The sequence below is a fragment of the Lagopus leucura genome, unplaced genomic scaffold, assembly GCF_019238085.1.
Source record: "Lagopus leucura isolate 7727_CA_CO unplaced genomic scaffold, USGS_WTPT01 Super-Scaffold_806, whole genome shotgun sequence".
Taxonomy (NCBI): domain Eukaryota; kingdom Metazoa; phylum Chordata; class Aves; order Galliformes; family Phasianidae; genus Lagopus; species Lagopus leucura.
In genome coordinates, this window is record NW_024962260.1 from 2,036,658 (window position 1) to 2,061,633 (window position 24,976).

The following is a 24,976-nucleotide window of genomic DNA, read 5'->3' on the forward strand; positions in this document are numbered from 1 at the left end:
AGTATTAATATATACTAATAATAAGTATTAGCACTTATTAAGAAATAACGCTCATCTCCTGGGTGAGTTCTGAGGTGACTGAATTACAGTGCACTGGAACAGGCCTAGATGAGAGGGGGAAGAACCCTAATCCAAAGAGTTACCAGGTGGAAACCTTGGTGAGATGGAAGCAACCAAAGGAGAATGGAATCTTTTTGTGTCACTGCATGAAGAACGCATAACATACAGAGGCAAACTATTTCAGCAATAGCATATGTTTGTGTTTTACACGTGTACATACATGCACGGAGATCGTTAACCACCAGTGATCACATTTTCTTCAATGTGTTAATGACTGTCTTTGATCATATTATGCCCTCTGTCGACACGATGAGAGCAGCACAACGCTGATTTTAACTGCAATGGAACCAGTGATTTCATGAGCCGGGGCATGGATTTGGGTTTAGCCTATCTGTTCAACGTGACTTCTCCATTTGTTGCATCCATTTGCACCATGGTGGCTCGGGCCTCAAAGCAGTCATAGTTCAGGACAATAGATTATTTTCATCTGAAATTAAAGCACAAATAAGTTCCCTTGCTACAGGAAACACGCAGGTTCCAAATAGAAATGAGGACGCCTTCCAGCAGGTGTGTGCCAGCTGCCATGTGATTTGAGCCTTCAGAGACCTGTGTGACCCTCTCACACAGCCTTCTTTCTACACAGAAGTCCAAGAACTGCCCTGGTAGTTACAGACTGCCACCCTGCAGTGTCAAGCTTCATTGCATCTCCTTCCCCATTTCCCACAGCAGAGCACTTAACCCCATCTTTTCCACAGCACGCTTTGGTGCACTATGGCCTCAATCCTCCTCTCCTCCTTCTGTCTCTACACCTTTGCCCTCCCTTCCTTTGGAACCTTTAACATCTAACTTCCTCCTCCTTAACAGCAAGACCTGCCAGCTGTGAGCAGGGACAGCAAACAGCAGGCAGCGAGGCTGCTGGAAACACAATTAGGAAGGAGCTAAAATCCAGCAGTGGCCTTACACTGAGCATAACACCCAGTAAGATACTGATTTATTCTGTGTACTCCAGCGTGGCACTTAGACCTGAAAGTTGAATGGTCCTGGGACGGAGTATTACAGGTTGTCTCCAAAGGGGAAGAAAAAAAATAAATCACAAAAGAAAACTTTGCATTTTTTAATCCCACTGTTGTATCTGTGTGTGCATGCATAGATGTGCCTACCTGCTATTTAACAAAAGAAGCACTGCTGCTGAAAGCAGTTCACGTAGGACTGCACTTGGAGAAGCACAGCTGTGTCCTTTCCCTACAAATAAGGACGACTTCCACACATGTATGCAATAAAACTGTATTTTTGCGTGGTTTTGCCTTTTTTTTTTTTTTAATACAGACATTTGTACACTTTCTTACAAAACTGCAGGTAACTACAACTTTTCTTAAATCATTTTTGGTCGGCAAGTACTGTAAAATCTTTGTGTGCAATTATCATGTATTTACAGGGCCTCGTGTTAGTGATTTTCAATGATTATTACAATAATGTCACACACTCTCAACATAAAACATGGCTTAAGATAAATATATTAGTAAATAAATATTCTGAGAACATATTTCCATAAATGAAATGTGCTGCTATACATATACAGAATATATACAGGATGCTTTCTAGCTTTTAAAACATTTAAAAAAATGGTAATGAAGGAGAAAGAGCCCTTTGACCATATTACAAATCTTTACAGCAAATTTTATACAAAACAATTTTAAGTGCTATAAGATCATTAAAAAAAAAAAAAACAACAAACATTTTAAATAGTGCCTCATGAGCCAAACACAATGACAACTGTTCATGGAAGCAGTAGAAAGGTATTTTGTTATAAAACCACCTATCATGGCAGCTGGCCGACAACTGGACAGACATACTGAGGATGAACGACACGTTGACCATAAAGCCAAACACAGGGCATCTCTGTAAGGCCTGCAGAACTGTGGGACTGGCAGAGATCCCCACAACACGTGAAGGAGGCTGGTACAGGAACACCATGAGCCACAACATTCAAATACCTTTTGCAGAACCGTGCTTTGCCACCCGGCGCCGTGCAGCTATGGAGCACAGTGCACCTCAGTGGCCTCACAGTGCCTGGTGAAACACCAAGCAAGGTAATCCAGGTGGCATCCCATGATGTGTGCAATGCTTTTCGTTTGAGTGGGGGAAGGAGAAAGGTAAGACTTTTAAAAAAAAGCCTCGTAAAGTTGCTTCTCCTAACACATGCCACTTACTGCAGTCATTCAGAGAATGAATACGTTTTCAATAAACTTTATACACAGGAAATATGTTTACTTTTTTGTTTCAGTTTTCTACCCAAGTATTGGCTTGTGTCAATTCTCTGAACAGCTGGATCGGGGCGTTTGTTCACTTAGAGAGATCTAATGGGAACTGCTTCCAACAGAATTGTTTTTTCCTAATTTATCGAGTACAGAAAGGAAAAGTAAATGAACCAACCTAATTTGTTTCTTTCTTGGTTGTTTGCATTTTATAAAGTATTTCCTTCGGGACTATACAGAAAAGAAGTTACCTTTTCTGGTACTCACAATCAGCCCAGTGCTGTCAAGGACATCATGGTTGCAAACATAAGGTGAAGCATGCAACTCCTTTTCACGACTTAAATACCTTCGAAGCCTACTGAACTTCAGACCAATCTTTGCAGCAGGCTGGCAGTGTGGGCATTAACAAAGTAGTTTCCCTTTAGGAGAATTCCTGCTGTGAATATGGCAGACAGGATGACACTGTGTCCTCAGGCACATGCAGCATGACAGGCAATTAAACCATGCTATGGTAGCCTCTTACTCAGAAGCCGCTGTTTCCACAGGAAACAATTGCTATCAGAAGTGACGACAGACGTTATCCCATGATAACCAATGTCCCCACTAGTACAAGAACAAGAACAAAAGTATGTGCCCAGGCTAATGGAGTACAGAGAACGCTCTGTACACAAGACGAAAATGAAGCACAACTGGCTGGGCCCACGAAACCTTTAAAACAGATCGATCTATGGAAGCTTACATCATCCACAGCAACCAAGGAAACCATGACTAAAACCAAGTCCTCATTTCCCTGCGTGTGCAATGGGTGACAAGCACTGCTTCCCCTTAGGCATGCTTGCAGGCTATAAGGGAACAAGACAGATTCTGACCTATTTCCAACGTGAGCCGGGCAAGCGCAAGCCCCCTGCAAACCCTATTGTCCTGCATATGCCAGCATTTCCCACAGCCACGAGGGGGGCTACAAGTGCCTGTAAAACTTCCTATGGAAGCCAAGATTGACTATCTACAAAGGTTTCACCCTTTCTAAACACTTTCTTCTACCACCTGTTTGAGGGAAGGATGTCCCTCCCCCCCCGCCAACATTCTTCACCAGTCAGAAGATACAATGAGGTCCATGTTTTAGCAGGAAATGGGAATATGAACAACCCGAGCTAACAGTATCCCTACCCCCAGTCTGTTAAAACTAATCATGATGGCTGGAGACTCTCCCCAGCCAAATCATTGGAGCAGCATAAAAGGTGGGGAGGGGAGAGGAAGAAGGAGACAGTCTAATCCTTCACCTCTCTCAAAATCACGCATATAAGTTGCTGGCTACTAGGATTTGCTACTAGGATTAATTGATATCTGAACATCCATTCAGCAGCTGTATCCCTCTGGACTACTTTATTTCAAGGTGCTATCTGGTTTCTAAGGCAGGTGTAGCCCTGAGCTTATCAAAGGCTGGACTCCTTTAAGTAGGAGGTAACAGCGTCTACACATAGCCTGGCTTATTTAACACACCGTGTTACCTCTCAGCAAGAGCTGACACGGTCACTTCTAAAAAGAAAAATATAAATAACATTTTGTCATTAATATAGAAACAGCATTAGAGCTCAGAATGCTCCACACCATGTCCCACATGGGCTTTGCACACCAATGGAGGCCTGAAGGCTTCAGGCAAAAGGGAGAAAGAGGATAATCAAGCTGATGTGGACATAGAGGAAGTGGGGGAGGGACTTCTCCACATTACCACTTTTGTGTTTGTCAAAGCTTAACAAATTGAAGTCCGTGTGAATTTGGAGTCTGTGATAAGCTCCACTTCTCCACCTGGTGTCATCTGGACAAGTCTAGTCACCAGTCTGGCTTCTCTCCAAGGGATGAGATCCAGCACCTGAACGATAAAGAGAAAATCTCTGGTTAAAACTAAAGAACACTGCATCTTGACCACTGTGTCCAGTTTGGGTCCCAGTACAAGAAACACTGTGGTTGACTGGAGCAAGTTCAGCACAGAGCCAAGGTGCTCTGAGGGCTGGAGCACTTGCCCTGTGACAAGAGGGTGAGGAAGCAGGGCTTGTTTGCAGTTATGATGCTATGTCTGTTATCAAAATTGAACTGAGATCTTCTCAGTGATGCATGGAGGACAAGAGGTAACAGGCTTTCACTGAGACACGAAATGGATATATGACTGGATATAAAAAGAAACTTTTCTCTATGAGAACAGTTAGCCACTGGGACAGGGGCAGAGAGGTGCAGTTTATGTCTTTTGAAGGTTGTCATGGAGACTGTCGAGATCGGACTGGATAAACTGGGTCTAACCTGAGCAACTGAACAATGTGGTGTCATCTCAGAGCTGACTGCTTTGAGCAGGGAGTTGGACTAGATAATGCCTCAAGGACTCTTCCAGCCTAGGATGTTTCTGTTAATAAGTGTTAATGAGTTAATAAACTCCATTAGGCAAGGCAGATAAGAAAGAACGTCCTTTGTTCCATGAGTGGTTCTTTTTTCCCCTTGTGCAGGTCAGTGGCAAAGATTTTCTCATATATTCTCCTACAGCAGTTTCAAGTTTTCCACTCTTATTTTTCAGCTGCATCTTGTCAGTCCCCTCCTGGCACTCTGGCCTTGCCTACTCTGGTGTTATCCATTCAAACATACCAAAGCTCCCAGACCGGCACAACGTCCCTGGTTTGGGGACCTGGTACTAGCAGTCCCCACAAAGTATGAGAATGAAAGCTCTTAACTACCATCTTCTATCCCTCTAGCTAAGGCCAAATGAGCATAGGTAACAAAATAACACTGCTGGGGGAAGGATTAACTGATAACCGGCTCTCATGCAAAACACTGCAGTAACCATTAAGGCTGCACATAGCTGGGAAACTGGGATCTCGCATTTCATATGCTACAGTTAAAAGGTAGGGAGTAACCAAAAGAAGCAAACTGGTTACCTGTGACTTGCGTGGTCGCTGTCAACTTCTGGGAGTGCGGAGTGGAACTAGGAAAGAGCATTCTGGTTTCCTCTTCCTGAGAGCAGTTTTGGCGTAGGAAAGATGTTGCCTCATAGCACACCTCCCTCTCATCCTGTACCTCTCCTATACCTTGGCAGTGCAGGTAAGCATCTAGCTCAGATGTTCCATCCCAGGAACTACAGCCACCTGTGTGGGTCCCTTGGCACTCTGTAGGTAGAATTAGCTCACAGTCTCTGTCTTCAGGAATGATGGGAATGCGTTGACCCAGATCATGTACACCCTTATAACAGCTTGGCAAGGTGTCATCAGGAAGCGTGTACTGCACATTCACTGCATAGTCTTCTGTATAGCAGCCACCACCTCCACTGCCACTGTTGCTACTACAGGCTACCTGCTTCTCTTCATAGAAGCAGCATGGCAACCCTTCGTATTTTACCCTATCTGTCCTATGCAAGTGGTCTGATTTAATACTGTACAAGCCCTGGGTGCTCCCTGACTGTGGTTCTAACCCTGGGCCACATGCCCCCCACAGCGGAGAACTGAGGAAGAGTGCACTACAGTCAGCTGTCCCATTTCTAGGCTCCAGGGCAGAGTGCTGGAGTTCAAAGCAGCACGCGCATGCTTGCTCCATAAGCGGCCCTGTTATCTCTGGATTCTTCCAGTTCATTTTAACATCCAAGGCAGCACCAGGAGTGGCCTCAGGTCCTCCCTCTGAGGTAGTGCCATTTGGATCCCTGTGCTCTAGTGAGGAATTACTGCTATAGTTCATATCCATGCTGCAATTAGACAGTTGGTCCCCTGAGGAAGAAGCTGGCACAGGCCGGCAGTCAGCACTCACCAGACTGTGACTGTGAGCTGGAAGCTCATCCTGATGGGGGTCCTCCAAGAGAACAATTGCACCCTTGTTTGTACCACCAGCCTCACCCACTCGGCAAGGGCTTTTACTGCGGTAGATGTATGGGTCATAGTCACTGCTCAAAGAGCTGCGGAAGGTGGAGCAACTCCCATAAACACCTTGGTTGCTGACCTCGGTGCAGTCAACCATGGAATCGCTGGAGGAGCAGTGACACTGACCAGAACTGCTGCTGCTGCTGTCACTTCCAGGGCAGTCAGCTAAATATCCACTGCACACTGAACGATGACCGTGATAGCAGCTAAAGCTGGAGGTACTGCCACTCTCCAAGCGAGATGAGGGCACTACGTGTACCACAGGAGGGAAAAGCACACTGCTACCAGGCTGAAAGGCACGGGAAGGACCCTTTGAGGAAATGCCAGTTGAAGGCTGTCCATCTTGCTCAGGGTAACTAAGGCCTTGGAAGTAGTAGTGCTGATACATGGTCTCGTACTGGGAAAAGCACGCTGCTTTAGAAAAGTTTCGTCCTCCAAACTTGGGTCGTCGGAAGTTGTGAGCTGGAGAATAAGCCCTATGTTCCAGGCTGCAGTGGTGTGTGTTTAAAGCATGGTCCAAATGAATAGGCTGATAACTTCGGATATAGGCTGCAGATTGGGCTTGGTAGAGGCTCTGTTCACCGTGTCGCTCAACTGTAAGTACTGTGATGGGATTTCCATGAGGGTCCATGCTTGTCCGTGTAGGATACGCTGTTATCTGGTTCGCTCTGTGCACTCGGCCCGGGTAATGGACAGGCAGAATCACCCTCTGCTGCCGGCTGCGTGCTGAGTTGATGGATTCCAGACAGACTGGGCCTGTGTTTCCCTTCTTCTGTTCTGAAGGAGAGAAATAAGGAGTGAAGAAGTAGGAGTATAGTCATGCAGGTTAAGAGCGAATCTGGCAGTCAATGCTGTTGTTTTTGCTTTGCACATTACTTTACACAAACCAGTTAAAAAAAAAATTATTAAGTAATTCTATTAAGTGTAATTGTCCTCATTGTGTTCAAGGGCTGACCAATGCTGCTCTCTGCTGAGCAGTGTGCCCATAACAAGCGAAAAACAGAAATGTGGCTTGATATTCCAGAGTATGCAGTCATTTTTAAACAACTGCATTTCTAGGGTTGCACTACCATAAAACTATGGGCATTACAGAGATTTATCTACAGGCATAGCTTCTGTTTCATACTGCGAAGCCTGAAGTGCAAAACACACGATGCAGCTGAGCATCCCCACCTCATTAGCAGGACATACCAATGATGTTATGGCGGCAGTGAGGACAGGTGTGATGCTGCAGTAACCAAGGATCCACACATTTCTTGTGAAATCGGTGAGTGCAGGGAATGACACGTAGCTCCTAAAGGAACACATGGAGGGACATAAAAAGTACTGATGCCTAATGAGTAAATCCTCACACTTTATTCCTAGCTCTTTTTTTTTTTTTTTTTAACATAGCTGAATTCCAGCTCTAGAAGCAGTAAGGAGAAAAAGAACCCCACTACATTCAGCCAAAAGCACAGTGGTTAGGGATAAACCCTCTGAAAAAGTGGTCTAATGTTAGAACTTCATTGCGAGTAGCCAGCATTTCTAAGGGTGCTTTTTACTGTGTGTCCTGTGCCTTAATGCGTTGGGGGAACCCGTACTAAAGTATTGAAGTAATCCCCAAAATATGAAATGTACTTAAACAAAGATCAATGGAGTCCATTTAACAGCACTTTCATTCTTTATATGGAAGTTTAAAGCTTTGATTATTGATTGCTGCTGTCTTAACAGGCCTATTTTCTACTTCATCCTTCCATTGCTTTCTCTGGTAGAACTACGTCAGAGCAGGGAACCGCTGACATCAATACAGAAATGATAAACAGAAGGCTGAAACTGGCTCCTGAACCTTGTGGAGCTCCCTCCCTTCTCTGGTCTCCCATCAGTGCAGCCTGAGGGAGGGATCAACCTACAAAGTGAAACCTCCTCAGCTCTCACTTTGCAGCGTGGTGAAAAGCTCCTGAGACTTACATTGCTGACTGCACAGTGCAGCTGAGGCTGAGCTGGCTGCTCAATGCGATCTGTCCGGCAAATGGCACAACCTCAATACATGATGCATCCAACAGCTAGCTGTATGTCACAGGGCTAAAATAAATCAAGCTATAAGCTATATTCTCAGCCTATGTTGAAGAAACGTTCTATCCTTTACCTCCCCATCAATGTACTTCTCCAAGCAGATGGCACAGTCAGAGGTAGAGCTGCTACTGAGTGTATCCAGAGCACCGCAGCTACCTTCCCGGTGTCCCTTGCTTTTAGACTTAAACTTCCTGGTCTCCATTTTTTCCAGTGCTTGCACTGCAAGCCTGTTCATGGAATTCTAGAACATAAGAAGAAGAAAAAAAAGGCAACACTGCTGCATAAGGGACTGTAGTGTAGTAGCAGAGAAAACACCACCACATCAAATTAATGTACCTTTCAAATCACAGCAGGCTCAAACTAACGCACCGTGCTTTGCATTCCTTATACATGCATACCCACGCACTGAACAGTTTACAAATTCAAACTGCAAGGTCCATTAGCTTCTATTTGCTTTCTCTTTCATGCCTGATAGGAAAAAATACCTCATCTAGAATTACCACATTTTATACCTCACAACCTTCTCCAACTAAGAATTAAAGGATATTACTCTACTGAAGAAGAGCTGTGATTTCTTCTAAATCATTACAATCTCTCCACAACACATGAATGAACGTTTGGACTTCTTTTGGAGTACAACAGCATTACTGATACTCAACTTCTGAACAAACAGAAATACTCTTCCTTCCCAAAGGCTAAATGGTTCGTTCAATACTCAATGTCTGAATTTAACTGAAGGGACATCAAAGGTCAGCGTAGATCTCCTTTAAAGACATTGTCACATCCATTCAAAGGCCTACACCCACGGATAAAACCTTTCCCCAGAGATGGCTATTCTAAGTCAGCATCCTGTATTCCTAAAGGCTGCAAGTTCTAGGGCGAAGTAAAAGAAACTAACTTTCAGCATTCAATAAATAAACCATTACTGCTCTTACCTGACTACGTCGTTGTTTCAGTTTGATCTTGACAAGAAGAATGAGGCAAACAAGAGACACAACCACAAAGAAGGCCAGGAAAATTCCCATATCAAAGTACTCAGTAGGTTGCTTAAAAATTAGAACAACATTATTATTTTTCCTATCTTTCTATCAGAGTCAAATCTACTGTTCCTTTCTCTTTTCTACTTTCTCAGTGGTCAGTGTCACATACCTACACAGAAAATGTTAAGTCAATGCACTCTGCTCATTAACAAGGATTCTATGGGACAAACCTGAGGTACATGCGTTACTGCAAGTGAATGAAATACACAGAGTGCCAATCAGGAGATGTCAGGTTCACAGCAGCCCTGGGCTAATTCTACATGAAAACAGAGTGTTTTTTTTAATTGAATTGTACTAGTACAAATTTTCCTTTCTTACTGGTTTGCTTGCATATCTAAGCAAGTAAAAATGAGTATTTACATCTTCAGCAAATGGTGCACTTCTCATTTTTTGTATCAGAAGTATTCCTTAAAAATACAGCAAAACCAAAATGGTAACCGGGTCATTGCTGACCTTTAGTTTTGCTCTTATATGAGCTACATGTAATGGGTGCTAAAAAAATCTCTAGAACAACATTTTCCATTAAAATTACAAATATCAGATACAAAATAACTAACCCATGTTTAAAATACCACCCAAGAAATTAATTAACACAGGGCAGGCAATCTTACAAATCTGAACTGCTAGGTGCATACAGTAACTGTAGCATATACCTAAGAAAAAGGAAAGCCTCTATTATGTAAAATTGCTAGCCACTTATAAATTTTAAAGAACATACATATGGAAGACATCAGGTCCCACACTGTGGATTCTACACTTAAATCAAACATGGCCACTTGTCCACAGTAAAGTTTCTCAGTTGATTTAGGTCAGCAGAATTTCTCATCTGTTAAGTCTCTGCACTGCAGTTCGCAAGCACTGCACGCAGTAACAGCAGGGCAACGTTTAGATAAAGTTTCTTAAAGTCTCACCCGTGGGGGGCGATGCTGAATCCTTGCTCGTGCCACTTTCTGCTTGTTAACTATGTTCATTAGCTTGACAGCATCCGCACCCTTCACATACACCACTGGTCTCTTCAGAGGGTCTTCTAAGCCCTGGTTCAGCTAGAACAACAACAACAAATCTGCTCAGGAGGCACATCTCAGCACAAGTACTTCTCCTCTTCTGGAGAATGGAAAGAAGAGGAAATGAATGTGAAAGCAGAACCGACTCCAGCACCAATCGTTTTTCTCTACTACAAACCTAACTGTTCACTTGGGTCCTTTGGCTGAGAATCAAAATGCATGACACACAAATGTCCAGAACTGCACAGAAGGCAGTCAATCAAGTACCACTTGTGGTTGGTGTATGTGAAACTAGGTCTTGTCATTCATCTTCTGGTTGTGAGCGTTTGCATAAGCTGCTGCTCTGTTCTGTAATAAAGCCTACAATGCCAGCTGCTGCCCTAACCTCTTTCCATTTTATTTGTTCATGCAAATAGTCAATAATCAACTAATTTTCCAATCACTGTAGCTAGCTGCACCCAGTTAATTAGCAACAGTCAAGGACGGAGAGCTGTTGGTAGATGAAAGACACAGAGGCAGCAACTCAGCTTTGCATGTTTAGAGATGGACGGATGGCTGAGAGTAATTGGAAGTTGCAATACAGAGAAAAGACTGGAAACAAGATAGATAACACCCCTGTGAGATAATTTTTGAAAAAATACTGAGAATGTTTGCAAAATTAAGGCTGTAGCCTTGATGCACATGCAGACCACAGCTCCCAAAGTACCTACTGCAGAGTCCATGCTCCTCAGACCAACAGATGCTAATTTCACAATTAAAGCCAGCTTTTTAAGTGTAAACACAGAGAGTCTCTCTTTCCTCAGGAAGTTCAGGCTGCACTTGAAAATATTCTGCTTCACTTGTTTCTGCTGTAGCTTTCTTAAGACAGAAGAAAACTAAACCAAATGTAGACTATTTTCATGCTTGTTAAGCTCATTTTCTCTACTCAGTTAACTCGAAATTGCCTGGCAGGATCTTCTCAAAGCTTCTCACAGAAATATTACCTCACCCATCTAAAAGGAGAAGATGGAACTTACACAGTGATCCCTGGGGAAAAAGGAAAAAAAAAAGAAAAAGAAAAATTCTGCTGGTCCACACAATACTTAGGCCAAAATTCAAAGCTGCAAATAAGAAAAAAATAGTTACACTTCTTTTTTTTTGTAGGAATTTGTTTGAAGTTTGAAGCCCATTTTACAATCTCAAAAATAACAGCTGCTCAACAATGCTGTTGATCAAAGCTGGGCACGGCCAAACCCCCTGTATGCAGTGCTGGGCAGAAACCTCATCGCCTCGAGGCCACTCGTATTTGCCCCTATCCTTTCTCAAAAATGCAGCACCAGTATTGGATTCAAGATTCTAGCAAAGGCTAGAAGAAAATTCTAACTCCCCACGCTCCTCTCCTTCTATCATTCTCAGCATCTCCATTGCTTCTTGCTTGCCAGAAGATAAGCAGGAGTTGGCCAGAATCTGCGTGTCTTAACGTTTCTGCGCTCAGAGCCCTGCCTACCCTGCGCTGCTGCCTCCGCAGTTCTAAAGGAGTCCAACAGAGGGTGTAACAAAACCAAGCTCCCTCCCTCATACCTGATCAATGGCATCTGGGTTTTCAGAAACATCAAAGATGACCGCGGTGGCTCCTCGCTGCACTGCTCTTTTTGCCTGCAATAGGAAAGACAGCATCCTCAGACTTATCCCAAAAGAACAGTCACCACCGAAATTACTCTCTTTCTTCATTTCAGGACAGCAAACTTCACATTGCTAGATTCCGTGTAGTTAAAATAAATGACAGAGTCATCGCAAACACAAAGTCATGGAACCAACATGGAACGCGGTTAAACTTCACTGTAGCTTCTGCAATCTCTGCCTTTTCCCACTGAAACTCCTTCTTCAACAAGGTTTAAAATAAGTTCACATGTCATTAAGACCCTTTAAAGATTTTAAAGATAATATTTTTATTTTTCCCCCTTCCATATTACTTGAAAGCATTATCAAAAAGCATACCATGTGATTTGGGGTGAGATGCGAGTTCACTAGAGTAGAAAAGTAAAGGCAGACCAGGTTCTTTATGACCTGTAAGTGTCTTGGCCATAACAAGCTCTTGGTATCAACTTGTGTACAAAGTGCCTGCAGAGAACACTGCGCTTTCTGGCCACTGGAGGTCAGAATTGTTGCATATAATGTTTCAGCATCGGAGCTGTTTAAATGCGAAGCTTTTAACTAAAAGCATCCAAAGCTGGAGTTACCAACAGTGGGAAAAAAATAAATAATTAGAACATATTAAAATTCCTTGGGATAGATAAAAGAATACTTTAACCATCTAGGCTAAGACAGTGTTATCTGTTTCTGCCACTGTGCCTCTCCACATTTCACTCAAGAGATGCTCAGCAGCTCCACAGAGCAATCATTGCCAAAAGCTTCTCAAATCTGCTTCTACCTTTGGTGGTTGCAGACAGCAAAGCATTATTTCCTCCACCATCACAGACTAAACAAGAGGACACCGGCTCTGCAGAGAGACTGGCAAAACCTGAACCTGAGATATAAAGGAAGCACCCAAAAGTTGTGGATTATGAAACATCACACAGTGCTTTAGCACAGAAGGAGGGGACCTTAAAGATGACCCAGCCCCAACCCCCTGCCATAGGCTGGTTGCCCCCCACCAGCTCAGGCAGCCCGGAGCCCCATCCAACCTAGTCTTCAATACCTCCAGGGATGGGGCACCCACAGCTCGGGGCTGCAGTGCCAGGGTCCCATCACCCGCTGAGTACAGAATTTCTTCCGTTTAACATTAAACCTCATCCTTCCCTCTTTTAGTTTAAAGCCATTCCCCCATGTCCTGTGACTATCAGACGCCTGCTGGCCAGAACAAAACTGTGAATTTGAACATCTTCAGGTAGTTCTCTTTTTTCTATTCTTCTATTTCGTTTTTATTTTAAAACTAACAAAGTCCATCAGACAGCACATGAAGGAAACCAACACCCAGACGGAGTCTCTTTCTCAGAGCAGCAGGTATTTGTCCTCTTTGAAGTCAGCACACCTGGCTAATCACTAGTAGCTGTTGGGGAGGAAAAGTTAAAAGGAATTTAGTACGCATTCTCCACTGAAGAGATGTGGCCCTGAGGTGAAAACTCATCCCTGTTTCCCTAAGAGGCATCTTTTACAAACACGCAGCATATGTAGAACTGCTCAGGGTATTTAGGCTGTTCTTTCAGAATGGTCAGCCAACAAGTGAGGCACTTTGATCTCTGGAAATATTCTTAAAAAGGATTTAGAGGTCGGTTCAGAAAAATTCTTCATTTGCAAACACATCAAATGAGCAGTACACGGCACAGCAACTCATTAAGTTCCCGTGAACGAGATGCAATCCGTATGTTTTACTCTCTACTGCAAAATCAGCATTCGCAGGCTGTCCAAAGCAGTTCTGAGTACCCCATCCCAGGAGATGGCCAAGGCCACAGATGGGTCCTGGGCAGCCTGAGCTGGGGGGGTGGGCACCCAGCCCCATAGGGATGGAGCTGGGTGATCTTTAAGGTCCCCTCCAACCTCAGCCATTCTACATTAGAAATTAAAAATACCAACTGGGTTCAAAATTCGTGCTGGAGACGATAACATTCTTTGCCATGTCTCAATAGCAAGCAGTATAAGACAACTGGAAGGAATCCCAAGTAATACAGTTGGAAACATTTTCTATAAGGCTGTTCAACAGTAGTATTGTACCTATCAGGAGGGTTTCCCTTATCATTCTACCTGAATTTTTATCCCTCCCAACCCTTATACACAGCAAGTTTTATTTAATCCCACTAATACTTGTGTGTCAAGCCAATACATTGAAAATTAATCATGATATGTCACAGGATTATTTTGATTCTTTGGTACCATGGAAGATTGAGTCAGAAGGGATCTTCAAAGGCCATCTGTTCCCTCTCCCCTGCAGTGAAGAGGAACACATACAGCTCCATCAGGTGCTCAGAGCCTTGTCCCCTGAGCTCAGGTGTCTCCCAGATGGATGAGTGATGGGGTATCACTCATCTCTGGGCAATCTGAACCAGATGGTTCAGAAGGTGGAAGATGGGGCAGCAATGACATTCCAGCTGTAAGGTTCACGACCACCTGAGGAAACTGAACATCCGTAAGCCTGTGAGTCCCAAAGAGATGCATCCCAGACTTCTGAGGTTATTGGCTCACACAGTCACCAAGTCGTTCCCACTGATATTTGGAGTCACGGCAGTCCCCGGTGACTGCAAAAAGGCCGTGTCACACTCATTTTTAGGAAGGGTAGAAAGGACAACCCAGGGAACTCCCAACCCGTCAGCCTCATCTTTGTGCTGGGAAAGATCACAGCACAGATCTTCCTGGAAGCTACGCTAAGGCACACGAGAGGGGACGACCAGCACGGCTCCACCAAGGCAGGTCTCCGCAGTGAGACCAGCTCCACAGTGCACAGATTTCAGGGGTTCCCACCCCTCACACGTGCCTCGTTCCCCCCATCCCATGAAGCAGCACACAGCAGCGCCCGCTCCAGCGCTCTGCAGCTCCAGCTCCGCCGCTTGGCGGCAGCCCGGCCTGACCTTCCAGGTTTCGCTGGCAAGAGATCAGAGAGCAGCCACAAACACACCACACAGCCTGCCGCTCCTCGCCGCTCCCCCTTCCTCCTCCTCCTCCTCCTCCTCCTCTCCTAAAACTCGTTTTTGAAACCGCAGCGCTCTGTTGAGAAGCAAACGAGTGTGAGCAGGCTGAGGCCTGAGCACAGCCGCTTCTCTCATCTCATGTTCTCCTTCCTATAGGTTGGAGGGGGGCAAACTGGGGGCCCACCGTGCACCCACAGCTCCAAAAATCTCAGGGCTAGGCTGCAGGGACACCCTTCCATCCTCTGATCCCCAAACCCATTGGGTAATTAAAGCCAAAACATCTTTGAAAACATCCTATCTGCTCCCTAGCAATCAGGGCAGCTCAAAATAATGCAGCCAATACAAGTCCCAATTAAAATGATCCCGGTCTATAATAGGCATGTGACTTTTGCATATTAGGCTATTCAACCCTTTAAAGACTGCTCCCTAAACACATTTTTCTGAGCGAAGCGGCCAAAAGCTAGATCACAAAGAGGCACACCAACTGGGAGAGAGGAACAGAAGTCATACTGCCGTCTGCTTTACCTTCACAACTCCAAGGTCAAACGTGTATTTCCCCAATTCAATTTCCGTGCAATTAGCAGAAAGCAGTAAAGAAGCCAGGAATAGAAGTTTCTGAGATTACTTCCCTTCAATGGTTTAAAATAAATGACATTTTACTGCATCGCAGTGTTCTTCCTCTTTTGTAAGGAGCAATAAAAATAATAATTAAAAAAAAAGCAGTGATATACTTTCAGTAATTTAAATACTCTTTGTTCATAATGACAGTCACCTTTCAGTTCTTCTTCACGTTCCGAGTTCAAAAGCCTATGCTATAGAACGGCTCTGACCTGTTTGCTTGACAAGGCTACCAAGTAGAGTCATCACCATCTTAACTTTTACTCTTCCTGAAGAGTGCTCCTACATCCTCCTGGTGAGGCACTGCACAGGGTGCCCAGAGAGCTGGTGCTGCCCCATCCCTGCACACAGCCATGGCAGGGCACAGGGCTGTGAGCACTGCTGGAGCTGTGGGTGTCCCTGTGCACTGCAGGCAGTGGGAGCAGACAGCATTCGAGGGTCCCTTCGGACTCAAGCAATTCTATGGTCTGTGATCCTGACTGATGTTACATGGAAGTTGTTGTATCGTCCGTGCACATCAACAGCTAACTCTGACACGTGCAAACGTTAGGCCCAATAGTGCAAAAACCGCTCATTGAGAGCAGGAGGACTGGAGATGACAACAGTTTCCAGGAAGCTCTCTACTGGCAACTCCTAAATTACTTTGTCCTCAAGTACAAAGAATAATGAAACACTAAATCGACATTAACTGTAACAATAGGAAGGTGATTCCACTCTGGAAACAGAAATCAGGGTGTATAGCTGAATCTGCTCTCTGGATAAGGCACTCAATCCTTTGTTTCCTCTGTTTTTTGGTATTTAAGCATATGCTTGTGTACAGAGCAGAATCAGCTAACTTTCCCATAACAAGCTTATTCTCCTATTCCATCTGGACCTCAGGAAACACAGTTAACAGAGGTTGCCTGGGAAGGTTAGTTACAGAGTCTCCATCCCTAGAGAAAAGTTTCCTGAACACTCTTGGGCAATGGGTGTCCTTGCTTAAGCAGGGGGTGGACCAGATGGCATCCAGGGGTCCCTCCAACCTCAGCCATTCTGTAAGTAGCTCTCTTCTTTAACAACCTTCTTTCACTGTCTGAAAAGTATGAGGACGAAGCAGGTTCTTGGTGTGTTGCTTAAAGGGTGGCTCTCATCCAACCTGAGCCATAATCCATTCCCAGCTTCGTGCAAACAAGCCAAAGAGAAAACAGAGCCACAAGCAGTGCTTCCAGTGGATGCAGATAACAGACTGGTCATGCAGAAGCACAATTAGAGGAGAGGAACAAATCTTTAAAGTTGAGTGAAGGGCAAAAGAACAGGAAGAGGTCCATGCAGAGCATGATAACATTGTGGTTACACAGGTGAAGGGAAACAACTGATGAGGCACGATACGTATGTTTAAAGTTTATCTAAGCAACACAGAGAACAAAGGTAGCAAAGGATGCAGAGAGAATTTCAGTCCATAACTGCTCTGAAAGGTTTGTAGCCATGTATTGCAACGATCACATCAGCAAATACTGTAAGCAGTACTCCAACACACAACCATCTATTGGTTCCAACCAGCTCCAACACCCTGCCATGGGCAGACACCTCCCACCAGGTCAGGCTGCCCAAAGCCCCATCCACCCTGGCCTTGAATGAGACACCCACAGCTCCTTTGGGCAGCCTGTTCCAGAGTGTCATCTTTAGTAGAAGAACTTCATCCTAATACCTACTCTAACTCTCCTCTTTTAGTTTAAAGCTCTTATCCCTTGTCCTATCACTACAGTCCCTCATAAGTAGTCTCTCTACCTTTGGTCACAACAAGGGCTCCCTGGAGCTTTCTTTGCTCCAGGCTGAACCCCAGCTCCCTCAGCCTTTTGTCACAGCATCCAGCTCCCTGCTCTAACTTTGTCTCATATACTGACTTTACCTATATACAGCTACAGAACCCATTTCAACTGATGTTTTCTGCATTGGCTTCAAGTGCTGTGACTTCTTTGCTCCCTGCCACGTGCAAAAAAAAATTCACCTTAGAACTGCACAAATGTCTCTACTCATCTTGATTGAAGAATTAAAATAACTAATAGAATTTCATTAGCAATAATCCTGTTTGAGATCTGTATTTTCCAATCTCTGCAGCAGTTTCTATTGGATTATTTTGCTTTGTGTGAGACACAGTACACAACAGGTTAAAAATGCTTTAAGTATATTTCAGTTAATCATAAACCAGGCATGGAACAATCAAGCAAGGTAGTTGAGTTTTCCCCTCAGAAAGTCCAGGAAGAAAACAAGCTGTTAAAAATGCTGGTTTTGTGCATTAGAAATGCCACAAAATGAAGCCCAGTGGTTAGGTAATGTGAATGGGCTGAAGGTAAGATGTCCAGCAAGGAAGACAAAGACCTAGGGGTTCTCTTAAAAAAAAGTCAGTTCTGCATCAGTTTATTCAGATATAAGGCAGACTTTTTTTTACCCCATAACTGAATGTTAGGCATAGATGATTCTAGAGCAACTAAAAATCAGAGCTACAGAACCACCTTTGAATTTGCTTTTTCTCAATCCCTTAAACATCACCAGCCTCCAACTTTATGAAACTTCTTCTGCTGAAAAATCTATGGAAACAGAAAGATGCAGTGTGTTTATTACACATTTTAAGGTCCTTTAAAAGAAAATAAATTTATTGCAAACATCACACAGGATTCATCTGTTTCCATAGCATTTTAATTTGCATGGAGAGCTATCAACAAAAACACACTTTTTTTTTTTTTTTTTAAGCTAAATTCCTAGATAAAACTGACAGTAGGAAAGGATGCTTCAGAAGTATCTGCTACCTGTATGAAGCCACAGACAGAACTTACTGCTAGTACTTCAGCCTCACAAGTACTCTTACATTTGGAACTATGTACCTGTCTTACTAGATGAGCCTCTAGAGATCCAACTGCATGAATTTGGTTCTAAAACTCAGTGCACTGTAAGTACAAACTATTAGTGATATCTGTAGGATGAGGTATAGGAAGGAGTTGATTTATTCTCTTGGAGAAAAAAATGCTGAAGACAGAAGGATTAAGCAATGGTTTAGGTGCTAACCACAGTACAAACGCCAGTAAGCTGCTTTTAGCAAGCTACCTAACTGTTCCATCAGGTGCCCAGTATGCACTATTAGTGGGGCCTCATTGCACAGCTGTACTAAGTATGACTGGGGCTTTTTTCTTCTTTTTGTTTTGAAATATATCTCCTTCTGGGGTGGGGGCAGGCAGCAGAAAATACAATAATACGTTTGCTCTAAGTAAATGGAGTCATCAGGAGAATTGGTTTATACATTCTCATTTAGTTGATAACTGAGCCAGTCTAACCAAACCTGCACTTCTCCTGTTAGCTTTTGAGGTTTTTCCCTCTTGTTTTCTCTATGAACTAAGAATTACTGAACTTCAGGCATATCTTCTGCTTTAACCCAGCCCATCAACCCAATATTCCACGTCAGAACTCTCCACATTGTGGACTCAGTGGTCATTAATCTGCCAAAAGAGTGGGATTACACAAGCTGCATGAGATTGAATCCTTTTGTAGCCGATTCTATCACCAGCTGTCTTTGGTCCTCTGAAGAAGTCAGCCAGCTTCTCGCACAGCGTATTGGTAACATGTAATCAACACTCAGCAGCAATCCATTTGCCTGTGCCATGTCTCCAAGGAACATGATTTTTGATGAGAAGGTCCAGTGTCGTGATTTATTCCTCTGGAGTGGTCATGGATTTCAGCAACTTCGACTGCAAGAGATGCGGGTTTCATCTTGCAGCTCGAAGAACTCTATCGTAAACTCAGCAGGGAGCATGAACTGCATGCCCCATTGTGCAGATAGCAGCTATAAGCATACTGAAAAAGCAGAGATTTGAGAACAAAGACATAACATTTGATTTTCAACAACAGGAATGGTATCACTTAAAGAAAATGGTAATAAAACCCATTTTACTTGAGAAGCATGGAACATCAGCCACAAGCAAAGAAAGATGTTCTGCCATAACAGACTGCTGTGCTCTGCTTATCACTGCCAATCTTGCACAAACCCCACAGCATTGAGTCAAGTATACTTTTTAATTACAAACTCCCAAATCTTTTTCCTCTCAGAGCAACAGAGAATGTTAGCTGTATCTGTACAATGCAGGCCGTCCCTCCTATCCCCCTCCTACGCTGCTATCAGGTGCTGACATTCATCAAAAGCACCTTGCCCCTTGAGCCACAACCACAGTTAGAAAGCCAGGCTGCTGAAAGGAGAAAAGGAAGAGAAGTTACAGATTAACCAACTGATGCCTCAGCCCTGTTAATGTACAATTCCCCAGTATTTCCAGAAACACTGAGTTCAGCAAAGCACGAGCAGGATGCATTTCAAACCTTGTTTTCAGATAAAGAAAAAGGAGCTTTTAGATTTCTGTCTACAAAAGCAAACACTATCAGAACAAGACAGTAAAGCATCAAAGGATTGCACCAACATAAAATTTCTTCCTGTCAGTAATTCTCAATTTAGCAGCTCTGGCACTTTGAGATGGCCTTTATAATACAAGTATCTGCAGATACTGCAATATATGGCATTATGACAGTTGCTTTATCAAAGAAGCAATACTGAAAGTGCAAAACTATAAATCTATATTTAAAAATACTATCGCTATTAAAAAACATTATGTACTTCAGGTCTGAAAAGAAGACATACACCCACATGCTATACAATCACATTTGGCACAGGGTGCCCAGAGAGCTGGTGCTGCCCCATCCCTGCACACAGCCACGCTCAGGAAATGGGGCTGTGAGCACTGCTGGAGCTGTGGGTGTCCCTGTGCACTGCAGGCATTGGGAACAGACGGCCTTTGGGGGTATCTTACATCCCCAACCATTCTATGCTTCCAGTGTGATCCATAGACCCATACCACTCAGCACTAAGTAGCTCTCAGTTAAAACTAAGAAGAAAAAAAACCACAAGAGCCTCTCCAATCCGGGGTTAGGGAGAGCTACTGCCATTAGTTCATAGTCTAGACAGAGTGGAGAAAAAAAACATGAACAGGGCATTCATTTAATGCTGAATACAGCCAAGCCTACTGGTTGTGATACACTGCATTTAAGGGACTCCGTTCCCCAAATCCTGCCTTCTGCTGCTACAGTCCAAGTGCAGGCCAACTCTCCTTGCTACGAGGAGAGGTCAGCTGCAGAAAGAAGGGTGAGCACAGGAAGAGAGCATTGGTCTTGAACTATGTAACAGTGGCCCAGCAAGAAGCATTCATGACAACTAACCAAGAAATGAATGGTCATTCAGAAATCTTGTTACATTTTATAACCCTTCAGGGCATGAGCATTCTTACAGACAAAAAACCTCCAAAATATAATAGTCACAAGATGTGCCCATTTTTGAAACTGTAATAATACTGTAATAATAATATAACTGTAGTAATATAACTTTTTCTAGTTATCTACAATGCAAAGATAGAGCAAACTAAAACTAAAATAATTCAGTAAATCAGAGAATCATAGCACCATAGAACGGTTTCTCTGATATCAAGTTAGATTTCGTAATACAGCCATTCCTTTAAGAACTCCACTTCTTAAGAAGTTTTTCTGAATGCCAGGTTATACCACCACCAAATAATCCAAATTTACCAAGATCAGCTCACGTAAATTTTGAAGATATTAGACAAATGTTTGTGCAATCACACCAGCTTTCTGTTTCCCAAACTTGCCTTCATATGCCCAGCATCTGCACAGATCTCTAACTCAAAGCTAACATTCTGAGGGCTGAGTTATGGTTCTTGTGCACCATGCCACGTTTTTGAAGATCAGAGTACTTGCACAACTACAGCCATGTGGATATAAACTGTCAGATCTCACACTTGGAGCGAGTGCAGCTCCCAGTCAGGTCACATCCAAGCGACTTGAATGTCACTTGAACACAACAAGGTCATGGGCACAAAAATGATAAATGAATGACTTCTATTCACTGCTGTCTAGGAACCAAAACACTCGTTATCTCGTTCACCTCTACAGCTTCTAGGCTACTTCCCTTGTTCTATTTATTTCTTAACTGTCTGCCTATTTCATTTGATCTCTTCCTAATCACAGAGGCTGAAACGTGCTCTAATAGAACACCAATTTAAAATTAGAAGTCAGAATGCATACAGAAAAACTGAGTATTACGTCTCAAATTCAGAAGTTTCTTTTTTTTCCTTATCACAGAGTTTTTGAAATTCTTAATTCCTGCAGGAATTCCACCTGCTCTCAGACAATTCAATAAGGAAATTCAATCTTTCTGAGCAACATGCTTTAGAGCTTATGGTGGAAAGTTCTTCTCAATGTAACGACCTGGAGTTGTGATTCCTGACCCACAGCTTTAGTAAGTATTTCTGTATTTTAGGGAAGAGCTGAAACTTCAAAACAGATTCAGCTCAGGTCAAATTCTGTCAAGAGTAGAGAACAGGCCTGAGGCATTTGCAGTAGCCTATCAAAGATATGCTGACACATCTACAGCAACCAGAATTTGAAAAGCTCAAGAGCTTTGTGCCTATCAGTACCATCATATTGCTATCCTCTAGCAGGAAAGCAAGACAAGGTAGAATATGACTACAGCTCACCAGAAGTACTGTAAAGAAATGAAAGCAAGCCTAAGTGCAAAAGACTATGAGTGATGAAGGTCAATTTGGGTTATGCATCTATTTTCAAAAGTAAGAATAATAGCAATGGAAAAATCAGTGTCTTCTGCTTAGTGTCATCCTGTCTTGTTTGGCCTCAACCTCAAGCAGCTGGCCTTCATCCATAGGCTGAGCTCTACCTTAAACAAGGATATTTCAGAGATAACACAATCATCATGTGAGGTGGTAAAACAGTAGGTCCAAGTCTCAACAGAGAGAGAAGCAGTTTGTGTTATTACATAGCTGCATGTAGTCTGTGCAAGTATGGTCAGACAGATCTCACAGAAGCCAAGGTGAGCTGTCAAGCAGCGAAAGTATTTTCACTTCTACATCTATTAGAGTCAAAATGCTGCAGCATACTCCCCTGGAGCTTCTGTCACCTTTGTCAGGGAAGAGAATCTGCATCCATCAGTACAGAATAGGCAGGCAGCTCCCAGTACAGGACTTCTGTCCCTGAAAGAACAAAGGCTTGTAAAACTCCCTTGGTGTCCAGTAGAATAATGCTGGTGCCTCAGTGAGATCCTCAAACTTGTGCCTTCTTCCTCAGAAAGAATCAGCCTGAGTAATAAGCTCAGTAGTAGAGGATGAATGGCCCCCCCCAGTACTCCAATTGATGCAGCAACTTTTCATGGGTTGGCTAAGAAAAGGAGACATGGACTGTCCTTCTGATAGCGGTTCCTGGTTTAGAATTAGATTCATTTCAAGGTCCCATACTGTGGTGGGCCCTTGTTGTTAGTTTGTTACTTCTTTAAAAAAAAAGAAAAAAAAAAGAATAAAGAAGGTAGAGGATTCTTATTACAAAGGGAAACTGGAAACTTCTCTCCACACAAGCAGCGACATGGCTGTATTGCTGAGGCCTCAGGGTAAGGATTAAAGAAAAACAAAATAGAAACCCTTCCATCTTTAATTAGGGTCTTCATTTGCCAAAGAGCCATTCCACAGCGGGAGGAATTACATTCAGGCCGTTGCTTGGATAACGTCTCCCAGCAGGTTGGCTCCTCAGAGCAGCCTACTCCAAGCCAACAATTTCTGGTTACTTGGAGGCAAGCAGCCTGCATATTGTTTTAACTGGCCTGGCTTTTGCAGCCAGTTTTGCTGAAAAACAATCTTCTATTCAAAATGCAGAGATAAAAGCTTCACTCGGTTTGAATTTGTCCCCAGTTTCTTTCTCCCTTTCTTTTTTTAAACATGGGAATTATAGGTTCTGGAGTTTGCATTATTTCTCTTGTAGACATCAGTGTTTTTCTCCCTCTGGCCACTTGATTCTTTGCCAGTGAAGGCTGCTGTCTGGAGTCCAGCCATTCATCAGCCCCTACCTCATCATTAACACTGTGGTGCTGGCGGTCACAGCCCATTGCTGGCGACAGGAAATCCTAACTTGCAAGAGGTTAACCACAGCCCATAAACAGCCAGGCAGGCTCATTAGTCCCTTACAGTCAGCTGAAGGGTCCAGACCCTCTGGGAGTTTCGACACCATTCACGGACTCAAGAGTCTATGCATTCCATGCCCATAGGAAAACAGCTCCACTTCCTCCTCCCTTAAAATGTTTGCTACTTGGATCCTCTGGCTATGGTCTGTCCTTTCTTCCTATCCAAAGCCAACCAAGTCATTAGAGTACTTTGAAAAACTGAATGTCTGTGATGCATTGTCTGGGCTTACCAATTACAACACTGGTAGGCCACAACTGAGACATAAATGCAGTAGAATATATACAAGCTTTTGATGTTTTTAATAGATTTAGTCAGTTTCATAGCCACTGTGAGCACATCTAAGGCAATAGCCAAGCAGAAGTTGATAATATATGCCTACTTGCCTGAAGAACTCATTTCACAAATGCACCCAATTCTGATCTCCAAGAAATAACCCACCAGAACTGCAAGTGGCTTCAGTGCTCCCTACACTGACCAAAAAGCCCTTTTCAAACTTAATGTTTTTGAGTGTGCAGCATGAATTGATACTTGACCTGTAAGGAGTTGATTCCCTGAACTTGGTATAAACATCAAATTGTCATGTCAAACAGCCACCTCTATATATTATCTACCTGGCAATCATGGAGACACGTTCAGAGCAGAGAAATAACTTTCTGGAAAGTTATCACAGAGAAACAGGATGTGAAGCATGTTTTCTTATATCAACCTTTTCTCTTTCCTCTCTTTCAATCTTATAAAAACTTCTGCAAAACATCCCCTCTTTATATATGCAATTTCTTTATTACCACTGCTTATTACATCTGTCCATCTTTTACTCTGAATGTCGGAGTCCCTCTCATGCAGCTCCAGTTACATTCCCCAGTTCTCCAATTTCTTACAAAGCCTCCTGCCTCTCATGCACTGAAATTAGGCACGTCACTCATCTATGAAGTCCTACAGAATTCCATCCCCTGCCTCCATGCCTGCTCCCTATTTTCTTCCCTTTCTGACCCATTTATCCATTCTGCTTGCCAGCCTTTTGTGCTTATCTCTGCTCCAACATAGCTGCACCTGAATGATCATTTGCTTTCCTGCTTCAAGCTCTATTTTTGTAGTTCTTCCAGTGCATGTGCAACTGCATGTTACTTATCATTCCATAGGTAGATTCTGCATATAAATTAGCACAAAGTCTACATTAGAGAGGCTCACAAAGAGTGTAGAATCATGAGGGTCCAAGTACTTGAGAGACTTAAAATATTTACATGTTATCATTATTTTTATGCTGTTCCTTAGACTTTCAGCTCTTACTCAGCCTGAATTTCCATTAATTTCATTGGGAGTTCTGACTGAGCAAAGACTCCAGTAACACGTTGTGCAACAACAGCTGCTTCTTTAGCTGAAGATAAAAGCAGCTGTGTTTCAGTTG

The 24,976-nt window shown here is 43.4% G+C and overlaps 1 protein-coding gene across 1 annotated transcript in view; it reads right to left on the reverse strand.

Moving 5' to 3' along the window:
* Positions 1 to 1,330: 1,330 nt before the first annotated feature.
* ZNRF3 (zinc and ring finger 3) overlaps positions 1,331 to 24,976 on the reverse strand; it is a 72,596-nt gene continuing 48,950 nt past the window's right edge. Inside the window, exons 3-9 of the mRNA XM_042865560.1 lie at positions 11,862 to 11,936; positions 10,209 to 10,340; positions 9,193 to 9,303; positions 8,331 to 8,498; positions 7,397 to 7,499; positions 5,237 to 6,982; positions 1,331 to 4,185 (exon numbers count right to left, since the gene is read on the reverse strand). Of these exons, the coding sequence (XP_042721494.1) occupies positions 4,142 to 4,185; positions 5,237 to 6,982; positions 7,397 to 7,499; positions 8,331 to 8,498; positions 9,193 to 9,303; positions 10,209 to 10,340; positions 11,862 to 11,936 (2,379 nt within the window). The 3' untranslated portion in view covers positions 1,331 to 4,141. The remainder of the gene's footprint in view (positions 4,186 to 5,236; positions 6,983 to 7,396; positions 7,500 to 8,330; positions 8,499 to 9,192; positions 9,304 to 10,208; positions 10,341 to 11,861; positions 11,937 to 24,976) is intronic.